The following is a 20,613-nucleotide window of genomic DNA, read 5'->3' as shown; positions in this document are numbered from 1 at the left end:
ATTACGCTCAATAGAAATGTCACTAAAAAGTTTTCTGCATATTAATTGAATCGAAACAGAGGGACATATGGTGGTGGAGGAGGGGGGAGAGGGGCATGCCGGAATCACTTGAATTGTCAATTGATTTTTGTGGTTTTTCAACAAAAATGTTGAACAAATTGTGCAAAAAATCCACTGGCACCACCACGCCCTTATCAACACCACAGGCGCCAGTGGCTCGTTTTTTATTTGCCACTGCCACTGGCACTGCCACTGGCATAGAGCCCCCTGCCCCCCAGCCGTTGGCCAGGTGTGTGGCCGGCTAGTTGTTGTCGACTCTTGTTTGCTTTTGCATTAAACGGTTTGTTTTGCTAACCAAAGTGTTGATTTTATGGCCGACCACCGACGATGCCGATTTTTTCAGCAACTAGTTTCCGCCACGAAATACGAGCTACCGAAACACACGGTTAACATCTAACAGATATGCAGATATATCATTTCAATCTCTGCAATTTGCCATTGTTTCCAGACAGCCGTAAAACAATTTATATTCCCCTGCCATCGTTAGATGCGGGGGAGTGCTAAAATGGCAGTTCTAGTTGGGATTTTTTGAAAGTAAAACCTTGAACAAAGAACAAGGATTTCCTGGCAAATAGCCTTGACGAAGATTGAAAGGGATCTCCGAAGCAATGGGTTTGTTCCGAGCCACCTTATAGACACCCAGGGCCAGCATCACCCCAAAGGTCTTCCTTAATGAAGTATCCAAAGCCCTATGGGAGTTGGCAGTGGAAGAAGGTGTGATATATTGTCTTATATTCCCTATAATTCCATTTTTAGAATTTATGTGAATTTTCACACATGTCTGGCGGTGTTTTTGGTTGGAAAAACCAATATACTCTCAACAAAAAGTGATTTTTAATCGAATTTCTTTAAGAATACAATGTTCTTTCCTTGAATAACAATCTTAGGGATAAACTTTGTTGATCTAAAGCCATCTTAGGCTTGTTTTTGTAATGGAAAATCGATAAAACATGGCTTGGGAGACAGCTCTACCCCATTTTCCCCCTTTCTATTGTGATATCTGTACAGAAATCATGGCTTGTAGATTGATTACCTCATCAAACCAGCTAAAAGAAAAGGTTTTTAGTAGACAATACCCTCTATGGGACGGACGTACTCGCCATTACTTGGCAGAGCCTTCCCATAAACCCTTCATTACACGGCACTAAAGCCGAAGCCGAAGCCAAAGTCGGGGGCCATAAAAGCAACTACAACTAAAACCCCGAAAATAAAAACTCAATTTGAATTCAGAAACCACCAAAAAGTGGTGCGTGCTTAGGGGCCCCCCTGCCCCGGGATCCCCAAATTAAACCCTAACTCGAAACCGATGAGCTCGATAAAGCGACAAAAGCGGTCTAGAAAATAAATTAAAAATACATTTTTACGTAAATGTGGCACATTAAAAGGCGACTCGAGGAAAGCACATAATAAATATAAAAACACAATTAAATAAGTGCATGGAAAAAAACGAGGAGAAACTGAAACAGAAATCCAAAAAATAGACGAATTCGACAAACAACAAGAAATGCCGCACTACTGGGGGGGGGCAGGGGAGCACTCTATGGTTTAAGGGGTCTATGGGTGTACGAGTCCACAGGAGAGAGGAGGTTCTGGGGTGCAATATAGTCAGGGAAGCCTTGGGCTTGATAGGATCCCTTGATCCCTTGCCAATTTCCGAAAGATGAATAGCAGTCCTCGTTTGGGTAGAACTTTTCTTCATTTAAAGGATCTTTTCGGAGCCACCGCTTTCCATGGCTCCTAAGAAATGTCCTATAGTCTCTTCTTCTGTCTTCTAGAGAGCTTGGATCTGTGATATTATCATCTTAAGTGCCTCCTTATATCATATATTGTATGGCATTGCTTCTTGGCTTCTTTTTCTTGGCCTTAGGCAGTCGGAATCGCCCTCGAAGGCGGCTCATCATTGGATCAAATCAATATACCCAAGGAAAACTTTTCAGATTTCTTGTATTCCTGTTTCATTTCCACTTTCAGCACCTTCCAAGCACCCTTATTCCTTTGTCCTAAGCCGAGCCAAAGCTCCTATTCTTTCCGAAATGCCCAACTTTGGTCAGTGCCCCGCCCCGAACCCCCCGCTGAGACAAAAGAGGTGTAAAGACCTCGTCTCGTCTCGGCTCGGCTCGAGAAATGTTAATGTAAATTTCAATTGTTTTAATTTATTTTGTGACCCCTTTGTCACGGACTAACTTAATGCTACGAGTGTATATTCTATAAAGAAAGAAATAAAACTGAATTAAAATGAAAACACGAAAGTGCTGGGGCTCTATTCTTGCCCCAAGACGTGACTGGCATACCACCCGGGGCCCGGAGCCCGGGGCCCCGAGGGCCCATGGATCTAGTGTTCCCGAATATATCTGGAGCACAACGAATGCTCTCATAACCAGGGAATAGTTGACTGAACTTTGGGGCTCTCCGCCCCACTCCACTCCACCCCCAACAAAAAACAGCGGAAAAATGCTTCCGAATGTTCGATGAAAAATGTCTTTGGTTTACCATTAATCCAGTGCCCTGATCCGGGGCGACAGATCATTACACACGCGCGTTTTGGGGCCATTCGTTGTACATAAGTGTATGTAAATTTATTAATAAAAACTCCCCCAAAAAAACAGGGAAAAAACGGCAGAGAGTGGCAGGGGCACGTGATCGGCGGTAGGCGGTGGCGGTGGCGGAGGGCCGTGCAGTTGTTCTCTGGCTGTAATTTATAGGCCCGTTCCCAAATGACACGCTAACTAATAGTATCATCATAATTTATACATACAAAATGCATTGCTTATGTAATTTATGCGCCCACCCCAGCCCGGTCCCTCCCCTGAGCCACCCCAGCACTGATTTCCATGCTGACAGAGGTCACGGCACCCGGCACACGGCACCCGGCAAAGGTCAGCCCTCGACCCCCGGCTGCCTTTGAATTAAACGGTCAATAATGTGGATAATATTTTGATATATTTGAAGTTTTGAAGTCTCTTTATTTCGATCTATACGGTACGTTTTGTTTTTAAGCCAAATTTCAATATGCCAAAACTTTTTGAAGGGATTTTTGGAGCGGAAATGGAACTTAGAACCAGCTAGTGCCGTTGTTTTGGCCACGTGCCGTGCTGGGCTCGCCCAGACCTGCCCGGGGAAGAGAAGGGACTCAGTGAGGAAGCCAAGATCGGGCCAAAAGACTCACCATTGGCTCGGCCAGAGCCGTTGCCGCGGCGACCGGAGTAGCCGCCTTGCATCCTGGGGGCCACATTCCTGCTGCCACCCATGCCGTTGCCCATGTCGCTGCCCATGCCGTGACCCATGCCGTGACCTCCGCCGTGCATCATGGAACCACTAGAGAGGCATAGATGGTTACTCAATGGAGGATTACAGGCAGGATCTGCACTTACTGGCCGCCCGCTGGCTGGTGGGAGAAACTCGCACCCGAGGGACCGTAGTTTCCGTATTTGGACATCATCGAGTTGTTAAAGTCGGCAAAAAGATCCGGCGGCGATCCAAACTGGCCCTGTCCCTGTCCCTGTCCGGACATGCCCGGCTGCTGGTAGCTGTTCTGGTTCTGGTTGGAGTGCAGCCACTGGCGGCCCCCATGGTTCTGCAAAGAGAGGTCAAACCTTCGGCCTGGAGGCTGGAGGCGGCCAGGACTCACCTGCGAATAGTTGGACATGCCCCCTTGGCCGTGTCCTGCCCCACCGTGGCTGTACTCCCAGCCGAATTCGGGCGCATTATAGTTTCCGTTCTCCATATCGAATTTTGTTTTACCGCAAAATTAAATTAACAAATTTTTGAAAATTTCTTTTATTTTTGGAAAAACTGGAAAATAAATTTGTTTGTTTCGGAAAATTTTGGAAATAGAATTTACTTTTTGGTTTTTTTTTTCTACCGAGATGTTGCCAGAACGACTGCCTAAATCGGAATGAAAATTTCCCAGTTTTTTGCCAGAGCATTGACGAGTTTTTACAAAAAACAGAAATCAAGGAGGACTAGATCTCATAGAAAAGAGGAGTTAGTAGGATTTTAGTTTGGGGTGGAGTTGGCTTTTGTTTGGCTTTCAGTGGGGAAGTCGTAGATATTTCCAAATCCCTGAAAAACGCCCGACTTGATTGACTTTTTCCACGTCTTTGGGCTTTGGGGAATATGAATATTATAAATGCAAAACCAGTCGAAGATTTGTATCTATCAGTTTTCCCACAGAAACACACAGCAGGAGCCATTAGATACATGTTTTATGGCCAATAAACAGCCCACTTATTAACGGCATTTAAAAGCAGTTGTGGGAATTTATTGAATTAGTCAATTAGGTGGCTGGCTCTCTGATTTATGGAATTAATATTTGTTTATAAATATTGTATAATGGCTTTGGTACTACTTAATGCGATTGTACCAACAAATATATTTGTTATAAAATAGACATTTAATGGTGGAAGAGCACCTTCCACCTGTACAGCACTCTGCAGGCCGCACAGCTGTGTATCTGTATCTGTATCTGAGTGCTGTGGCAAAACCTGTTCCCTATCGAAATTATTTATGTGTTTTGCTGTCGCTGGAAACAAAGCCCAAAGGCTGACCTACAAAGGAGCCCAAGACAATGCCCGATGACCTCATAAACTGCCTCGTTATGAGGTTCATAAAAATATTACGGCTTCATATTCATAATGCCATTGAGGCTAAGTAGGGATGTGTCCTTGGCAGGGATTGATACCTGCCCGGACAACAAAAAGAAAAAAGTATCTCAAGAGCCTGTAGATTTATGAGCTGCTTTGCTTTTTAGCAGCAATTTAAAATCCATAAAATATTTGATGTTTTTCCCAACTCAAAACAAGGCATCACTGGCTCCACATCCTCCCCCCAAGGCCTAATCCCGTTTTATGGCCTTCGTGCGGTTTTGGGCCATAAAATTGTTTTGTCACCTGTTGAAAAAATTTTTTATGTTTAATTGAAAAAACAAAAATCCCTCGTGTGTTTTTCCTGCCGCATTTTTCCGGACTATTTTTAGCCCCAGTGCAACGTGGGGGAAATATGAAAATATCCAGCCTAATTGCTCTCAATTAGCACCTTCAGCATTGCGGCCGGGCCTCGGCGAGGCGATTTGTCAGACGCCCGTCCTAATGCCCCGAGAAACATTTTGATTTATCAACTCTTTTTACATTCCCCACACGAGTGCATCTGTCAGAGGTGGAGGGAGGTGGAGGGAGGACCCCAAAATAGACGCCCGAGTCATTGGAGTCATCGAAGTCATCTGCATTAAGATCCGACAGCGACAACACTCGAAACGATTTAACTCTTTGACCCCGCCCACTCGTCGAACACAAACCCCAGCCCTAAACCGATCCGAACCGAACGGATCCGACATGCGAGGGCCTATTAAAAAAATTGTTTATGAAAACAAACATTTTCAAGGCAATTAATCATCGCCACGGCACGGCGCGTGGGGGAACTGCAGCACCTTCTATACCCCTTCTTTACCCCTTCTGTACCCCCTCTCTGCCCCAAGCCTCCGATGATGATGATGATGATGGGCTCCACATCCCTCCATCTTCAGTAGCCGTCTGCAGCGTTTGAGTGCCTCCAATTTTCATTTGGAAATCGTTTTATGGCCCCAACACTGGGGCTGTGGGGGAGTGTTAAATGTCTGCCAATTAGTGTAGCTTGTTGCCGATCGTTCTCCTAATTGGCTAAAATATGAAATGCCTTTCGCTTAATCGCCCGAATAAATCGCCCTCGATCGCATCACATAGTGGGAGGTGCGTGGATCTTGAGTACTGGACTATGGGTGGGGGGGTCTGCCTGGTAACAGCTTGGTTTGAATGGAACTAGAATGATTATTGGATTTGGGAGGAGATTGTAGAAGGCGAAACAAAGAAGGAGGAACCTTAAAGGAATTATAGAAGGCGAAAAGAGGCCTTGGACTAATGATGAGCGGATGAGGAGCTCAATTGTTACCAGAAGTACAGTCTAGTCGTCGTCCTATAGCAAAGCGAGTGAGTCGGGGGTAGGCGCACAAGCTAGGGGACTTGTCCCTTGGTTTTTGAAAGTTTAGAACCCCTTTATATCGTTTATATCGCTTGATAGAAGTTATCTTTTGGAGGAACTATATATCGAACGTGAAATGGGATATACTATGATGGAACCCTGAAGATCTGGGCAGATCAGAGAGCAACTATGGACCTATGCTGGGATAAGTGTAAGATTGAAGTTCAGCAGAGTAAAAACTAGGAATAAACTCTATAATCTGGGGGACATCCCAGCGAAAAATAAGCTTTAGACCGCAAACTTTAACCCTTTTATTGAGGATTATGATATAGGTGGAGAGAATAATCCGTGTGGTTTATAAGAAGGTTGCTACAGAAGGGAATAAATTGTTCTTTCTATTGTAAAAGGTCTTCACAACACAGGCTGTTCTTGGCAAGTAAATATGTGCTATATTTGTATCAGAGCTCTTCCTTATTGAGTTATTAGATTCTCCCCAACAATAGAGATATTTTTAAATCACTTATGCCGCGATTATGCCTCGAAATGATATCATGTGGGACTCTGACTGTGGTGCTCTCAGCCTCTAAGCTGTGGCATCATTAGGATCACATTTATTGGGTTCGGATGTGACAGGACCCACTCATTGATGCGCCATAGATGGGACATTAATTTTCGCTGGAAATTGGCTGCAGCTTGGCCTGGTTTAATGTCCTGAAAGGACACACTGGCGTACGGGTCATCTGTCAGAGTGGCAAAAGGTCGACTCGATATTGATTTCACAGTACACAGTTATTGCTCTGCTGACAAAGCGTCGCTTTCGAATGAAATGTGTGTAATATTTCAATTTTTGAGCCACGGTCAAGGGGGAGGAGAGGAAGAGGCCAGCCCCTTCCTGCGGGAGAGCGAGAGCGAGAGAGAGTTGTCACCAAATGCGAACATGACAGAATTTAAACTGCCTGACCTCTGGTCAGTCGACGGCCACACCCCCCTTTCATTAGACCTGGGCCACCACAGGGCACCACCTCCATTGTCCATTGTCCACTGTCCATTGTCGTCCAGGTCCAGGTCCAAGTCCGTGTCCCGGATCGGGTTTATTGTTATTGTTATTATTCGAAAGTGTTCCCTGCAACTGTCAAACGGAAGTATTTCGGTCTTTTGTTGCTGCACTTCTATGGTGCGGGTCCTGGGACCCATTGAACCCTGGCACGCGCCACCGAGGAGGAGGAGGAGGAGGACGACGCCTCTGCCTCTGCCTCGGCCTCGGCCTCGAGGCTAATGACGAGGCCCGACCGACACGACGGAAGCCCGCTCAAGTGCCCCTTAAAATTGTCCCATTCAGCATCCCCCAATTGTCGAAGGAGTCAACTATGTATCTGTCCATCTGTGGGTGGATATGTATCTCTGTATCTCTGTATCTGTGTATCTGTGTGAATCATAAAGACGGGGCTAAATGATGCAAGGAATGCCCCTTCGCTAGTTGTTGTTGCTGGCACATGACAGCCAGCCGAAAAACCAATAAATGTTCGCAAATTTATTGCTTTTCATTCAAAAATTACTTTTGTTTGTTTCGGTTTTTCATCGAAATCCATCCATCCAACCCCTCAAGGATATTTGTGCCGGACAGGACATCAGTTTTTATATCGAAAATGGCCATAAACAACGAAGAACCAGTGAAATGTGGCTACAAAATTGCAATCTTTGAGATACAGGGCGGCCAGAGGTGGGGTTAGAGGGCAGTTTAAGGGGAGCTTAAGGGAAATATGTATCTTGAAAGTATTTAAGATACAAATATGGCAGGGAGATGGCATCGAAAGACACAGTACTACAAGATTCTTTATTGCAGACTTGTTCTAGGAATGATCCCATCCTATCCTATCCATTGGTGACCCTCCAAAGTGGTCTTTATTCCCCATCGAACCGATAGCTGGCTACTCCTTCAAACTGCCACCATTCCAAGGGAGAAAAGTCGTAGGACTGCTTCCTGCGGGCGCTTCCCGTCTCCTCTTCCATCCCCCCCGGCGCATAGCTACCCCCACCTCCGCCCTTCTTTCCGTTCCAGCAACAAAAACCAACACCAGGCCAACTGTCAACGCATTGTCAATTCTATTTTTATGTTTTATGTTTTTTTTCATTTCGTTTTCCCTTTGTTTTCATTTTCATTTATGTTTTCTTGTGTTTTGCTCTCGTTCTCATTCTCATTCTCGTTTTGGCGTGGCTTCCGCTGCGCTTCATTTGGTTTCGTCTCCTCAAGCGGTTGTCGCCTGTCGAAAGGCCCTGCAGCCCGCTCTACACTGAGAAAAATAAGTAGCCAGTGAGCCATAGAAGATACATATAGGGGGTATAGGGGTTTCCCCTTTAAGCCAGATATTATTGTGGATTTCTAAGGATAATATTTAAATTAAATAATTTGAAAATTCCCTTTTTTTGGGACTTTGAAATTTCCTTATAGCCAAGATATTATTAAAAAATAAATTGTTTATTATAGCGTAATAAAAAATATAAATACAATATATTATTGTTATATTTTATATATTTAAATATTATATATAATTCTAAATATTTTTATATTATTATAAAAAATATAAATTTAATTATATATAATTTTCAATATTTTTATATTATTATAAAAAATATTAAAATATATAATACAATGTTAAATTTAAATATATATAAAACATTGATCCCCTTTCCAAATTGAATCTCACACATTTCTTTCTCTCAGTGCACCCATGCCGCCTACCTTCCATTCTTTTCTGTTTTTTAATATTCGAGTGTAATATTTCAGTTTTTTTCTCGGTTCTCTTTTTGGGCCCTACCCCTGCCCCGTGCCCCTGCCCCTGCCCCCGCCCCTGTCGCCGTCGAGTGTTGACAATTTGTTGGTTGTTTTGGAGAACCGCTAAATAGCTACAAATTTATGAGCGTAAATAGCCGGCGTAAATCAATTTTTAATGCATTTCCATTTCCCTTTTGCGGCGGCCCAAAATGTCAGCATTAAATTGATGCGCGGCCCCCAGTTATGTAAACGAGCAAATGTTTATCGAGTGGCATCTGTATTGTGCCCTATATCAACAGGGACACTCGTAAGCGCATATCTGGGCGGATCCTTAGACAGTTTTATGTCTAATTTTGGTTGGGTACAGTACGCCAAAGATGCGTCTATTTTTTGGGATTTTCTTCTGCAATTTCTGGCATTTTATAGAGTGAGGATTGGGCTTGAGGCCGGGGATAGCCCGGCTGAGGGTTTGCCTTGATCTCAGGGACTAGGAAATATGAAATATATAACTATATATGCCAGGCCATAGGAGAGGAACCTATGTATCACTATTTGGACATTTATATGCAATGACTGCATCTTTCAGGTGGCGATGCACCATCCAGTGGCCCGTGTGACACCAGCAGAAGGCTGTTACACGCGGATACCAGGCCAAACCCAGCCCTTCTTCCGCCCAACCGACCGAGGTGGGCTGCCGCATGACGCGCGGCGCGCAAGCAAGCCTTTAGGAAGAACATATCACCATTGAAGCTCCGATTTGTTGTACTTTCTGATGCCTTTCTTTGGGGTCTACTAGCCGGAAGGAAAAAAAGGCATGTCCGACATATAATGCATGTAAGAAACTTACTGTAGTAAGAAACTCAGTTTAGATCTTGTTAAAGGCAGCTGCCATCGATGAACTCCTCAATCTTCTACTGCAGAAGGTCGATGGACACCTTCTCATCCTCAATGAAGCACATGATCTTCAGCTTTTGGATGCCATACGGCTATGGGGCACCAATTTGGATGCGTCTCACAGCTGTTCCTACATTTCCATGGTGCGGACATTGTTCTCCATCTCCTTCAAGTCGGTCTCATCATTCCATGGCTTGCCATCGAGCATCCCAAGTGGTATATCCGTAACCGGGACATTGCCAAGGACCTTAACGTTACCCAGAAACAGGCGAAGAGTCATATTTGCAAGCTCAGAAGGTACCCGTCTTGCGAGACCTAGATACCGGCCAGAATACACCCAGTCGACCTGCCCAACAGGATGATCCAAGCGGACCTCTACCTAAGAAAATCGTGCACCAAAGAAGTGTGGCTCTTAGCATTTGGTAGGACTGAATCCCACCCCTAATGGCCCACCAATTATGAAGAACTCCATCGATTGCCGTCACTCGGTGTATCTGTAAATTACTCATGTCCCTGCATGCCTCATGGACGATTACGAGTGCGAGTACGGGTGTATCTGTAGTAGCTGTAAATTTGCATTTGCACAGATATCCTATCCCTATGCCATATCGCACTTATCCCTTGGTGCATTTGTGTGTCGCATTTGTCGCATGTTCGGTTGCAGCTTTTCCATCAAATCCAATTTAATACGCTTAAGTTCTTACTTTTTTTTTTGTTTTTCCTTCTTTGCCCTACGTGTGTGTGGCATGCCCCTGCCTGCTGCTCTTTCAATTTAATGTTATCGATTTTTAATTTTCCTATTTGAACTTTTTTTTCCTTTCTTTCTTTTTTTGCTTTTTCTGCAGACTTTGAGTATTTTTCGTGTTCTATGTGGGTATTAATGTGAATTATAGGGTGTTCCCCCAGCCCCAGACCAGCCCCCCCTCCACCTGCTTTACCTTTACATATTGTATGTGGTAGCTCCACCACCCCCAATCCCCAAGCCCCCAACCCAAAGCCCCCAATGCAATAAGAATAGTTAAGGCTTGTAATTTAATCGCATTTGTATCGATGCTTTTTGTTTTTCCATTTTCATTTCCATTTCCTTTGTCTCGTTTCAATTTAGTAACTATTTTTGTTGTTGTTGCTTTTGTTGTTTCCTTTTCAGTCGCAATTCGAATTAAATTCAAGGCGTGGAAAAATAGTCACACAAATGTGGGGATCATTTACACACACACACACACACACACGATACCATATATACATATGTATATATGATATATACATAAGCAAGCATTTATATGGAGGGAGGGGGGGGCTCCACCCATGGGGAAGCCATACAGATGATTCCGTTGTGGCCCCGAACTGAGTTGAATTTTCATTCGTTATCGATATTGTTTGCTCTTCCTCCCTCTGCCCCTCCGCCCCCTCTGCCAGGGCGGGTAATTAACGCTTTTGTGCTGGAAAATATCAAATAAAAGCCCAGTATTTCTAGAACTTTTTTGCCAAAGGCTAATTGGATTTGCGGCGGCCAAGATGCCAACCGCTCGAAACTAAACCAAAAAAGGGGGAATATGTAGAACGGGAGCCCGGACGGAGCCCCACAAAGGCCAATATGGGCCTTAGTTATCCGGAGAGGGGGTCTGAACGGTGGCGGTAGGGTTTAGGGGACTTTAAAGTCCTCGAGAAGAAGGTGTAGTGGCTGTGGTGTCCTCTTGGAGGCCAGGTATTTTCTCCTTGCTCTTAAGAGAGAAGTTTCAGGGTACTAAACCGATGGATTTTACTTGAATAAACAATACAATGATCGTTTTAAAACTCTTCCAATTCCATTTCAGTCCATTTCCCCCCACCAATCAGCCAAGAATTCATGGATCGCGGCCTCCTCGTTTGGGCAGTGCCCTCCCTCTATAAATGACGTCAAAAATATTTCACGCTTTAATTAAAAATCGAAATTGAACTGCCAATAAAATGTTTGTTAACCAACATGACCGCATCTGTTAAGGTCCGCGGAAGGGGAGTGCCTCTGCCTCCGATGCCTCCGATGCCTCCGATGCCCCTGATGCCTCTGTCGGCTGTGTGCAATGGAGAGTGTCCGTAGCTCGGTAGCAGCCAATGTCCGTGACGGACAGTATACCTCCCTCTGTTGCTCTTTATCAAAAATTTGATAAAAAGCCGAGAGCCAATAAATTAAATGTATAAATTCATTAAATGAAATTCATTTTTATTGTTTCAGAGCCAGAGACAGAGCCCAGCTGACGTATCTGTGTGTAGGTGTATGCTTTGTGTGTGTGTGTGTGTGTGTGGATATTAAAAAACCATCAGCGTGTCAATATGTAATTTGTGTCGTCAATGCTCTCTTTCTCTCTCAAATAGAACATAAATTAAATATCAATAAAGAGAGGGGACCGGGGACCGGGGGCCGAGGGCCGAACAGCTGGTGCGATGAAACAGTTTTTCCGCCGCACCGCCGTCAGAGATCTGTGATCTGAGAATTTGATTTGCTCTCTAGCCGGGAAACTTCTCAGCCTCAGTGTGGACAAAGGCAGCCCTCCTCGATGGCTACTGTTGCCCCGAGCACGCATCTCGCACTCGTGGAAAGTTGGCTAAAAAGTGCCTCGGGGTTGGACGATCTACGATCAACGATCTACGATCTGGGGACTCAATCTCGGATCGTGTGCAATCAACCGCAATTTGTTGAACAAAAGCCAAGACGTGGAGCGGATGACGCATGACGGATGAAACGTTGTTTGTGCAACCTAATGAAATGTGTTTTGTGCGGAGGATCAGCAAGGATCGCAAGAAATTTGTCAACCGAGTTCATTAAGCCGCTCCTGGGTCTCCTCTCCTCGGGCCCCGACCATTAAATACCAATCTGTCGTCGGTCGTCTGCCTTGTCGCCGCTCTTTGATGCTTTCGGAAATTATTAAGGATTTATTATGATTATTATATTAAGAGCACAGCATGTGAGCCCAAAACCGCTCCGAACCGAACCGTACAGAACAATGAATGAATGGAGTCCCCAGATGGGACCTGTACCTGGGGCTATCATTATTAGGGATTTCGATTTGTCAGCAAGGACCAAAATATTATTTTACATATCAATTATTTCATTGTTCCCTCGTCGTCCCTCTTCGTCTTCTTTGTCTCGTTTCCCAAATGACAATTTTCGAAAAATTGCCGAAAATCCTAAGATTTTTCACTAATTGTTTTCTTGGTTTTTTTGATTTGAAATTTGATATTTTTCATGTATTTAATTTATGGTTGAAATGCGGGAAATTTGTTTTCCGGAAAAGCGCAAATCGTCGCATATCGATTACTGAGATCCAATAAATTGTAGACCAAAAACAAATAATTGGTTTATAATAGACAATATGTCATTGCCTATAAAGCGGTTTGTGATGGATGGACTGTACTCTTAGACAGGGGGGATTCGGGGAATATTCGGGGAATTCTTCTTGGTCTGTCAATGATTAAATGGAATGGAGATTGAGGCGGAGAACAGGCTGGAATTGTGGGAGGAATCTACTCAAAAGTCTCCTCAGTCTGCTCAATTTTGTCATCTTTTTAATCCCAACAAGCCACTGGATATCCACCAAATCCTCATGTATCTTTTATGCCCCTTCAAAATGGTTTCTCCCATTCTCCCGCCCTCTTGAAAATCGTATAATAAAATGGTATTCATCTGAAGCAAATACCAAATGCAGGTAACGTTCTCGACTCGTTTAATGAGAACATTAAAAAGATATCAGAAATGCGTCAAAACTCGTCCGCCTTTCACTCCACTCCCCGCCCAAGAAAAACACCCACGAACCGCCGCTGGGAATGGAAAACCTATGCCATGGCAGAACCTTCATTAGGCATGCAAAGCGTGTGTCCAAGTTTAATTTCAATCAAAATCCAAATTATTTGAAAATCAAATAAAAATCTGGAAAAATTGAGGCACTCGCTCGCGCATTCTAAACAGGAAGGGGGGCCCCCCCTTTGGGGCACAGATTGTGTGTGAAGCGGCACATAAACTATTTCACATCTCTTTGGCGGTGTCTCAGTCTCAGTCCCAGTCTCAGTTCTGGGGCTTCCTTTTATGGTGGGCTGGGAAATATGGCGGAGAGTCTTTTCAGATATGTCAGCAGTATCTTTTTGAGTTTTCGCTGCCTTCAGAGGATTTTGAGTAGCAGTAAATGGTCCAAGATCACACATATCTATGGAAAATTGTTGGTGTAATAATATTAAAGGCTTTTCTGGGTATGTTTTCGCCTGGGATTCGCGTGTAACAGCCTTCTGCTGGTGGCACACGGGCCATTTGATGGTGCATCGCCCCTGGAAAGATGCAGGCATTCAATATTCATGTTCAGAATGATGTTAAAAACCAGAAGACATCTAATACACCTTGAAATATCTATAAAATGTGAGGATTCCATTAATGTGCTTCAGTTTCCATTTTTTAATTAAATGATTAAATAATGATTAAATAACTCAATTTAATTGAAATTAAATTAAATGAATTTCTGGGTTTGATTTAATAAATAATTCGTATCGTGGACATTTTTTCTATTATTTTTATAATTAGTAGCTAATTTTGTTAAGAATTAATGTCTCTAAAAAACTAACATCCAAAAACAATATAATATCATTCAAAATACCTTATTTTTAAAGGGGTAAAGATGGTAGAAAACTTCAACTTGGGGTCGCTTTATCTTCAGGTCTATCCAGTCCATTGACACGAATCCAAAAACCTCTGAAAGGTCGCTATATCTTCAGATATATCTACTCTCTAGACACGCATCAAAAAACCTGTGAAAAGTTGTACCATTCTCCATTCAAACCCCCAATTTTTGCGGATTTTCGCGCTGAAAAAAATAATAAATCGCTGTTAAAGAATTTTAAAAAAATATTTCGCGGGTATATGACAAAATCCAAGTATGAGGAAGGGATCTAATCTCAAATTCCTTCAAAATAATCCTCCATTTTGCCACATTTTCTGTCTAGTACTCATCGAAATTCATCTCCAACTTTATGGCCCCATGTATATCGCTCAGCAATGCATACTAAATCCTCTTCGTTAGAGTTATCAATCTTCCCCTTATGGAAGTTTGAGCCAGAAGCGGGTTTAATGAGCCAGACACAGGCAATATTCATCCCCGAAATGATTCGAAACAAGTGAATGACAAGTGCGACGAGGATGAGTACACCCACTCGCATTCATTCGTTCATTTCAAGGCGTAAAAGCTTTTTTCTGCCAGGCATGCAAATTTTATTACGCCATTGTGCATACAGAGTCTCGCCCCCCACCCCGCCCCCCGCACATCATCGAGCCAGTCCATAATTATGTATTTATGCAAATGTCGATGAGAGCGAGACGCAGAGGGGAGGCCGCTCGTCGCATCATTTACCATTTACGAAATTGTTTAATTCAATTAAATAATTATGCATATGTTTTGCCGACACGCATGACACCCACCCACCACCCACCACCCAGCACCACCCTGCACCCCCATGGGTGTCGCATTAAAAAACTGAGCCACCCTCGCACCAACAATAAACTTTTCCAGGGTTTTGGGTGGTTGACGGGGGGCGGGGGGGTCTTAAGCGCACTCCACTCCTGTCTGGAGGGGCGGTGAAGCTCAAATGGAACTTTTATGCGCGGATTTGCAGAGAAAGTTTTATCGAGCAAACCGAGAGGAGGGAGGAGGGAGGAGGGAGGAGGAGCTCTGTGGGAACAATTAGATCTCGAAGACCAGCTCTCGGCTTTATGACAGAAACATATCCCAAATAGCGACATTCATAATCTCCTTATAATCCGAAATGAGAAACCAGCTACTCGGAAAAATTGTCACAGCATCGGCATCGGGGATTGGATCGGGAAAAAGCAGGGAAGTTGAAATGGAATCATAACAGGATCAGAATGATGACAATGGCTACGAGAGGATGTTTGTCCTTGTGGCTGTATCCTAAACAAATAGCTCGCTCGAGAGCGCAACAAAACGAGGAGATCTCTGAGGTCTAGAGAGAGGGAGAGGGAGACTCCGAATTAACCCATTTACCACCCCTCGATCCACGCAACTCTTTTTTATATATATCTTTTTTAATTTGTTACAGTTGAGTGGTTGAGGGAGGGAGAGGGGGGTAGCGATGCCACAAAATGTTGCCATTGAACAAAAGCTAAACAATTTGTTAAAGGCCTTGTTCGACATCTGGAATCGCCACGAAACTAAAGCTTATTTTTCGTGGGGAAGGGGCGCCACTTATGGCCCAATTTCGGGGCATGGCCAGCACCCAGAGGCGTTGGGGGCGGGGTCGAGGGACGGTGGGGTTGCGGGCGTGCCATTGACCTGATTAACATAAAAATGCCCGCAGTTTTTGTTCCATTTGTTGCTCTCCCTCCCAAGTACATAGATAGTATATATATACAGATGGTATATAGAGTATATAAGATAGCTACTGCCATACGCAATGGAAATTTGAACGCTTTTTGTTGGAGCGAGGCAGCAGCTGCTGGCAAAAAGTGAAACTGCGAGACGAGGGCGACAAAAAAGGCACAGACACAGACACAGTGTCGGAGGGGGGGTGGGGGTGGGGCAGACATCGGGATGGAGGCGTGGACGGACCAAGTTTCTCTGGGGTAGGAGTAGGTTTTTGGCAATTGGCAAGGACGGTGGGGAATACCCGCTTAGAGCCAGGCGGAAATTGTCACAGACAGAAAGAGATGGGAGCTGCACACACACATGTTCAGGGCCTAGATGTGTGTGTGTGTGTGTGTGTAGGACACAGTCACCCATTGAGACCAGACCACGAGACAGCAGCAGCAACAACGCCCATGGCCAGAGCAAGGACATCCTTTGGGTAACGGGATACACACACACACACACAGAGAGAGAAAGAGGGGGCAGGGTGCAACACTTTCGTCACTCTTCGACGCACCACAGACCGTTTCGGGGGAGCCCCCGTCCTGGCCTCATAATGAAACCGGCTAATATATCTTGTTGACGTCGCCGGAGAGCAAAAAAAAAGGACGGAAGGAACAAGCCAACGACAATGCCAGCCCGAAACCCGAACCAGAACAGACATGTCTATTTTGGACCTTATCGATTTTGTCGGGTCCCTGAACTTTTCGGGGACTGGTGGGCGGCGGTGGGGGAGGAGGAGGAGGAGGTCCTAAATGGGGCAACATTTAAATGCAACAATTGTCATTAAATTTTCATCGGACGCCAGCCAAAAGGTTGCCGCTTAAAGGGGCAGAAACAACAGCACTTTCGAGGGAAATTCTCTCGGAAAAGCAATTACATATCCGCTGGACACCCAATAAAATACAGTATATGATTCATGTATGATTTATACCAGAAATTCCTCTAGTTCTAGCCATCTGTGCCCCCCTTCAGGGCGGAGTCGCAGACGAACATGTGGCTGCCACGAGCCAAGCGATCCCCACAGCCTCTGTTTTATGTTGGTTTATTTTATGAATTCCATTTTCGTTAGGAGAGAATGCAACGCCACATAAATTTGGCATTAATGCTGATGATTCAGTGGAGGGCTGGGGGCGGTGAGGGCGTGTTAATTGTTGAAAAGTTGAATTATGAATCAAAGAACGGCCCCCAGATGGAAAAAATCGATGGGAAAACACTTTAAAATGGCAGAGGAAATGGCCCTGGCAGGCAAAGTGTATCCAACAGATACATTCCGTGGCGCTCTCTCTCTCTCTCAGAGGGAATGTATATTTACCTACGCGACAAAGTTGCCCCAAGGGCGGCCACTCTCTCTCTCCCTCTCCCTCTCTCTCTCTCTTTGCACTACAATTTCTTAGTTTTCTTTTCGATACATGGAATACACACCCCCACCACCCCCCACAGGGAAATTCTTTTGCCTCGTTTAAGTGTGTAAATGTTTTGCCGCTCGAGAAGCAAATTTCCTCGGCTCCTTAGCCGCCTTTCCTTTGCCTGGATTCCGTTTATTTGTGTGTTGTGTTTTGCTGTGTCGTCTGTGTGTTTTGCGAGGCTGTTGACATTGGTTTTCAGTTTACAAAGAAATCGATTAAACGCAATCGGGTAAATGGCCCAAAGAGCCAGAGCCAGAGCCAGAACTGGAGCCAGAGCCAGAGCCAACCCCCCGACAAGGTCAACTCTTAAATGTTTTTGCCAGTATCTTGTGTCGTGTCTGTTTTTCGGGCAAATTAAATTGCTCTGAAAAATATATTTTATATATTTTCTAAACTACAAGAAAAAACAAAGAAAATGCTTGAAAATATGTCGCAATCAAAAGAAAAACACACACATAAAAATAAAGAAAAACACATGATATTTGATATATTTTGAAACCAGTCGAAGAAATACAAAACGAATCAAAGGAAAACCAACTGACCAGAAAACCGAATAAACCTTGGACCAAAAGCCTCACCGAGTATCGATTCCCCCCCGGCAGGTGTCATCGTTAACATAAATCACTCGGAACAAATCAAAAACCCATTCGGCCCACACTCTCCCATAGACCCGTAGAACCTTTGCGGAGACCCTCGCTGGAGGAGGTACCCTCGCAAGTACTTAATTTTAATGGCCAGCCAAAAGAGTTTTAATTTCAATTTGAATTTATTTTATTTCGTTGCCAGTCACACGTGATATATAATATATTAAAGACTGGCCAACGATCTTGATCGAATGAGCGACGTGCATTTCACATTTTATTGGAGGGGCCCCTCCGGCCGTGGGGCACTGGGGAATATACATATATGCCTAATGAGCCAGGCAATTAGACACTTGGCCAGCACAGACGTGACTACAAAATGTATCTATCTATCCATCTATCTAACCATCAATCTGTTTACATTTAAAAGTACCAAATTCAAGCCTTAAATCGATTTTAATACAAAAACCCCTTAAGGAGTGGAATATTCCAGGCACTACCGATACTCCAGGCTAACCCTTGGAATACTCTTTCTTATAGGAAATAATATTTCCCAAGCACATATTCCACTCTTCAGATCCCACCGACTGCTAACCTTAACCTTCTCACGTTTTCTTATCAATAAAAAGAAAAATGTTTGGAAAATTATAAAAGATGTTCGAAAGACCTTTGGTATCTGGCGGAGGTCGAGGGGTCAAACGTTTGTATATTTGTCGCATTTACCGCTCAAAATGTGTTTTGTAATAATTTATTCAAAAAATTTAATTATGTTCTGGTCGGAGATTTTCTTTGATTTGTTTTTCTCGTTCGCTCTTTTTCGTTTCCCTGAACGATTTTTATGATTGTGGAGACAAATCGGCGTCATCAAAAATTGTTGGAAAGAAAACCAGTTTTTAGGGTCTCCCTCTCTCTTTTTGTCTCTCTCTTCCGCGCCCCCCAAAAATGATTTGCATAGTAATGCCACTTGCCGTCTCGCTCTGAACAATTTTTTGTGTTGAGGAACCGCCATGATGGTCTGGGAGAAAAAAGATCTTTGGGATCTTCTTCGATGATAAATGATATGGAGATAGAGAACATTTTCTTCTTAGACTTTGTGGATCTCTGACTTCATTTTAGGGGCTTTCTCGCATATAAAATTCCAACAAAGAGAGTTGAGTCCGCGAGAGGAGCTACAGCGAGAGGGTTAGTTATTATTTTTTATATATTTCCAAGTAGGGATGTTCCTGGAGGGTTAAAAACAGCCCACAACAGCGTTTGCCCGTCTCATTTTTGAATTCATTTTTTATATCAACCATTTTGAATGTTGCCAGTGAAATGTGTGTTTTGTCAGTAATTCATAAGCAGATGTTCCTCCTCTGCATCGAGAGGGTTGGCCTGGCCTGGCCTGGCATGCAGATACGCAGATACGCAGATACATACATGTACTTGCACATGCATAGATACAACCCGTACGTGATGCATTCAGTCGAAATGAATCCAACTGAAATCAAATCAAATCAAATGAAATGCAATTGGCGGCAGTCGTGACAATCGCATGCATTATTCATGGCTAGAGCGAGGGATTTTCTTCTCTTTTTTGGGAATATGGTATTAGATCGGGCTAATCGGAGGAGGGATCACACAAAGAAGGGGGTGTCACTGGGATCCGAGGAATATACATAAATGCCAATGTAAATGTTTATTTGAATATTGATTTGGATCCTTTTTCTATCTACATATCTAAAAAAGACCAAAAGACTTTATTTTTAGTCATTTTAGTCATTTGTCGGTTTTAATTTCTAATTAAATTTCAAGAAATTGGAATAATTATACTGATTTTTGTAATTTCTATTAAAATTAAACCGAAAAGAAATTACACATTTCAGAATTCAAGGCAATATTTTGTACTTTTATTCTTTTTAAATGATATTTTTAGTATTTTTTGTATTTAAGGAAAATACTTGAGTACTGCAAAAATTCTTTGAATTTGTTAAGCCCATAAATAATTACATCCACACTTCAAATTTTCACTGGAATAGCTTTTTTTTTATTAAGATTTAAGTCTTTAAGCTACATATTTAAAGAAATAATTAAAACACATTTCAAAAATGTCTTGTAAATGATTATAATACAATTTTCATGTATAAACACAAAAGAATAATAATTTTTTTACAAAGAATATCCATTAGTACCCCTAGTAACCTTATTACAAAGAACATCTAATACTATCCCTATTATCCTCCATTTTACCAGGAAAAATCCTACTCTTTTATCCACAAAATGTTTGATATTCATTTCCCGTCGGCATTTCAGCTGCTCAAGGAATCCCTGCCCACGAAAAAAAAGGACAATCAGCGTCTAAGAAGCAGAGAGACGAAAAACAAGAAGGAGCATCAAAAGCTAACATAAAGGAAATATGGATAAATAAAAGAAGCCCTCTCTTCACTCTCGCAGAGCGGCATACATAGAAAGAGCGCAGACACAGCACACATAAAGAGTTAGAGAGGGACGGGGCGCACATAAAGGAAATATGATTGAGCTTGAGCCAACGAAAAAAAAGGGAAGAGCCCAACGCCGCCGCCGAA

General features: G+C 43.4%; 1 protein-coding gene across 1 annotated transcript; it reads right to left on the bottom strand.

The window, feature by feature from the left end:
* Positions 1-2,998: 2,998 nt before the first annotated feature.
* On the bottom strand, positions 2,999-3,821 carry LOC6589808 (keratin, type I cytoskeletal 9). Its single transcript, XM_002015117.2, has 4 exons — positions 3,689-3,821; positions 3,432-3,634; positions 3,227-3,375; positions 2,999-3,168 (listed from the first exon to the last, which is right to left on the bottom strand). Exons 1-4 carry the CDS (start codon positions 3,782-3,784, stop codon positions 3,113-3,115), a joined length of 504 nt encoding a protein of 167 aa, XP_002015153.1. The 5' UTR covers positions 3,785-3,821; the 3' UTR covers positions 2,999-3,112.
* Between the last annotated feature and the right edge of the window lie 16,792 nt (positions 3,822-20,613).

Source organism: Drosophila persimilis, unplaced genomic scaffold (genome assembly GCF_003286085.1).
Source record: "Drosophila persimilis strain 14011-0111.01,24,50 unplaced genomic scaffold, DperRS2 tig00000191-arrow-pilon, whole genome shotgun sequence".
Taxonomy (NCBI): Eukaryota; Metazoa; Arthropoda; class Insecta; order Diptera; family Drosophilidae; genus Drosophila; species Drosophila persimilis.
The sequence above is the reverse complement of the archived record's forward strand: the minus strand, read 5'-3'. Positions and strand labels throughout refer to the sequence as shown.

Bases quoted from the DNA above. Each gene is read 5' to 3' on its own strand.
- LOC6589808 (XM_002015117.2), bottom strand. From the start codon at position 3,784: ATGGAGAACGGAAACTATAATGCGCCCGAATTCGGCTGGGAGTACAGC. The intron at 3,376-3,431 runs GTAAGTGCAGAT...ATGCCTCTCTAG, and splicing joins CACCAGCCAGCGGGCGGCCA to TGGTTCCATGATGCACGGCG. The intron at 3,169-3,226 runs GTGAGTCTTTTG...TTCCCCGGGCAG, and splicing joins CGGCTCTGGCCGAGCCAATG to GTCTGGGCGAGCCCAGCACG.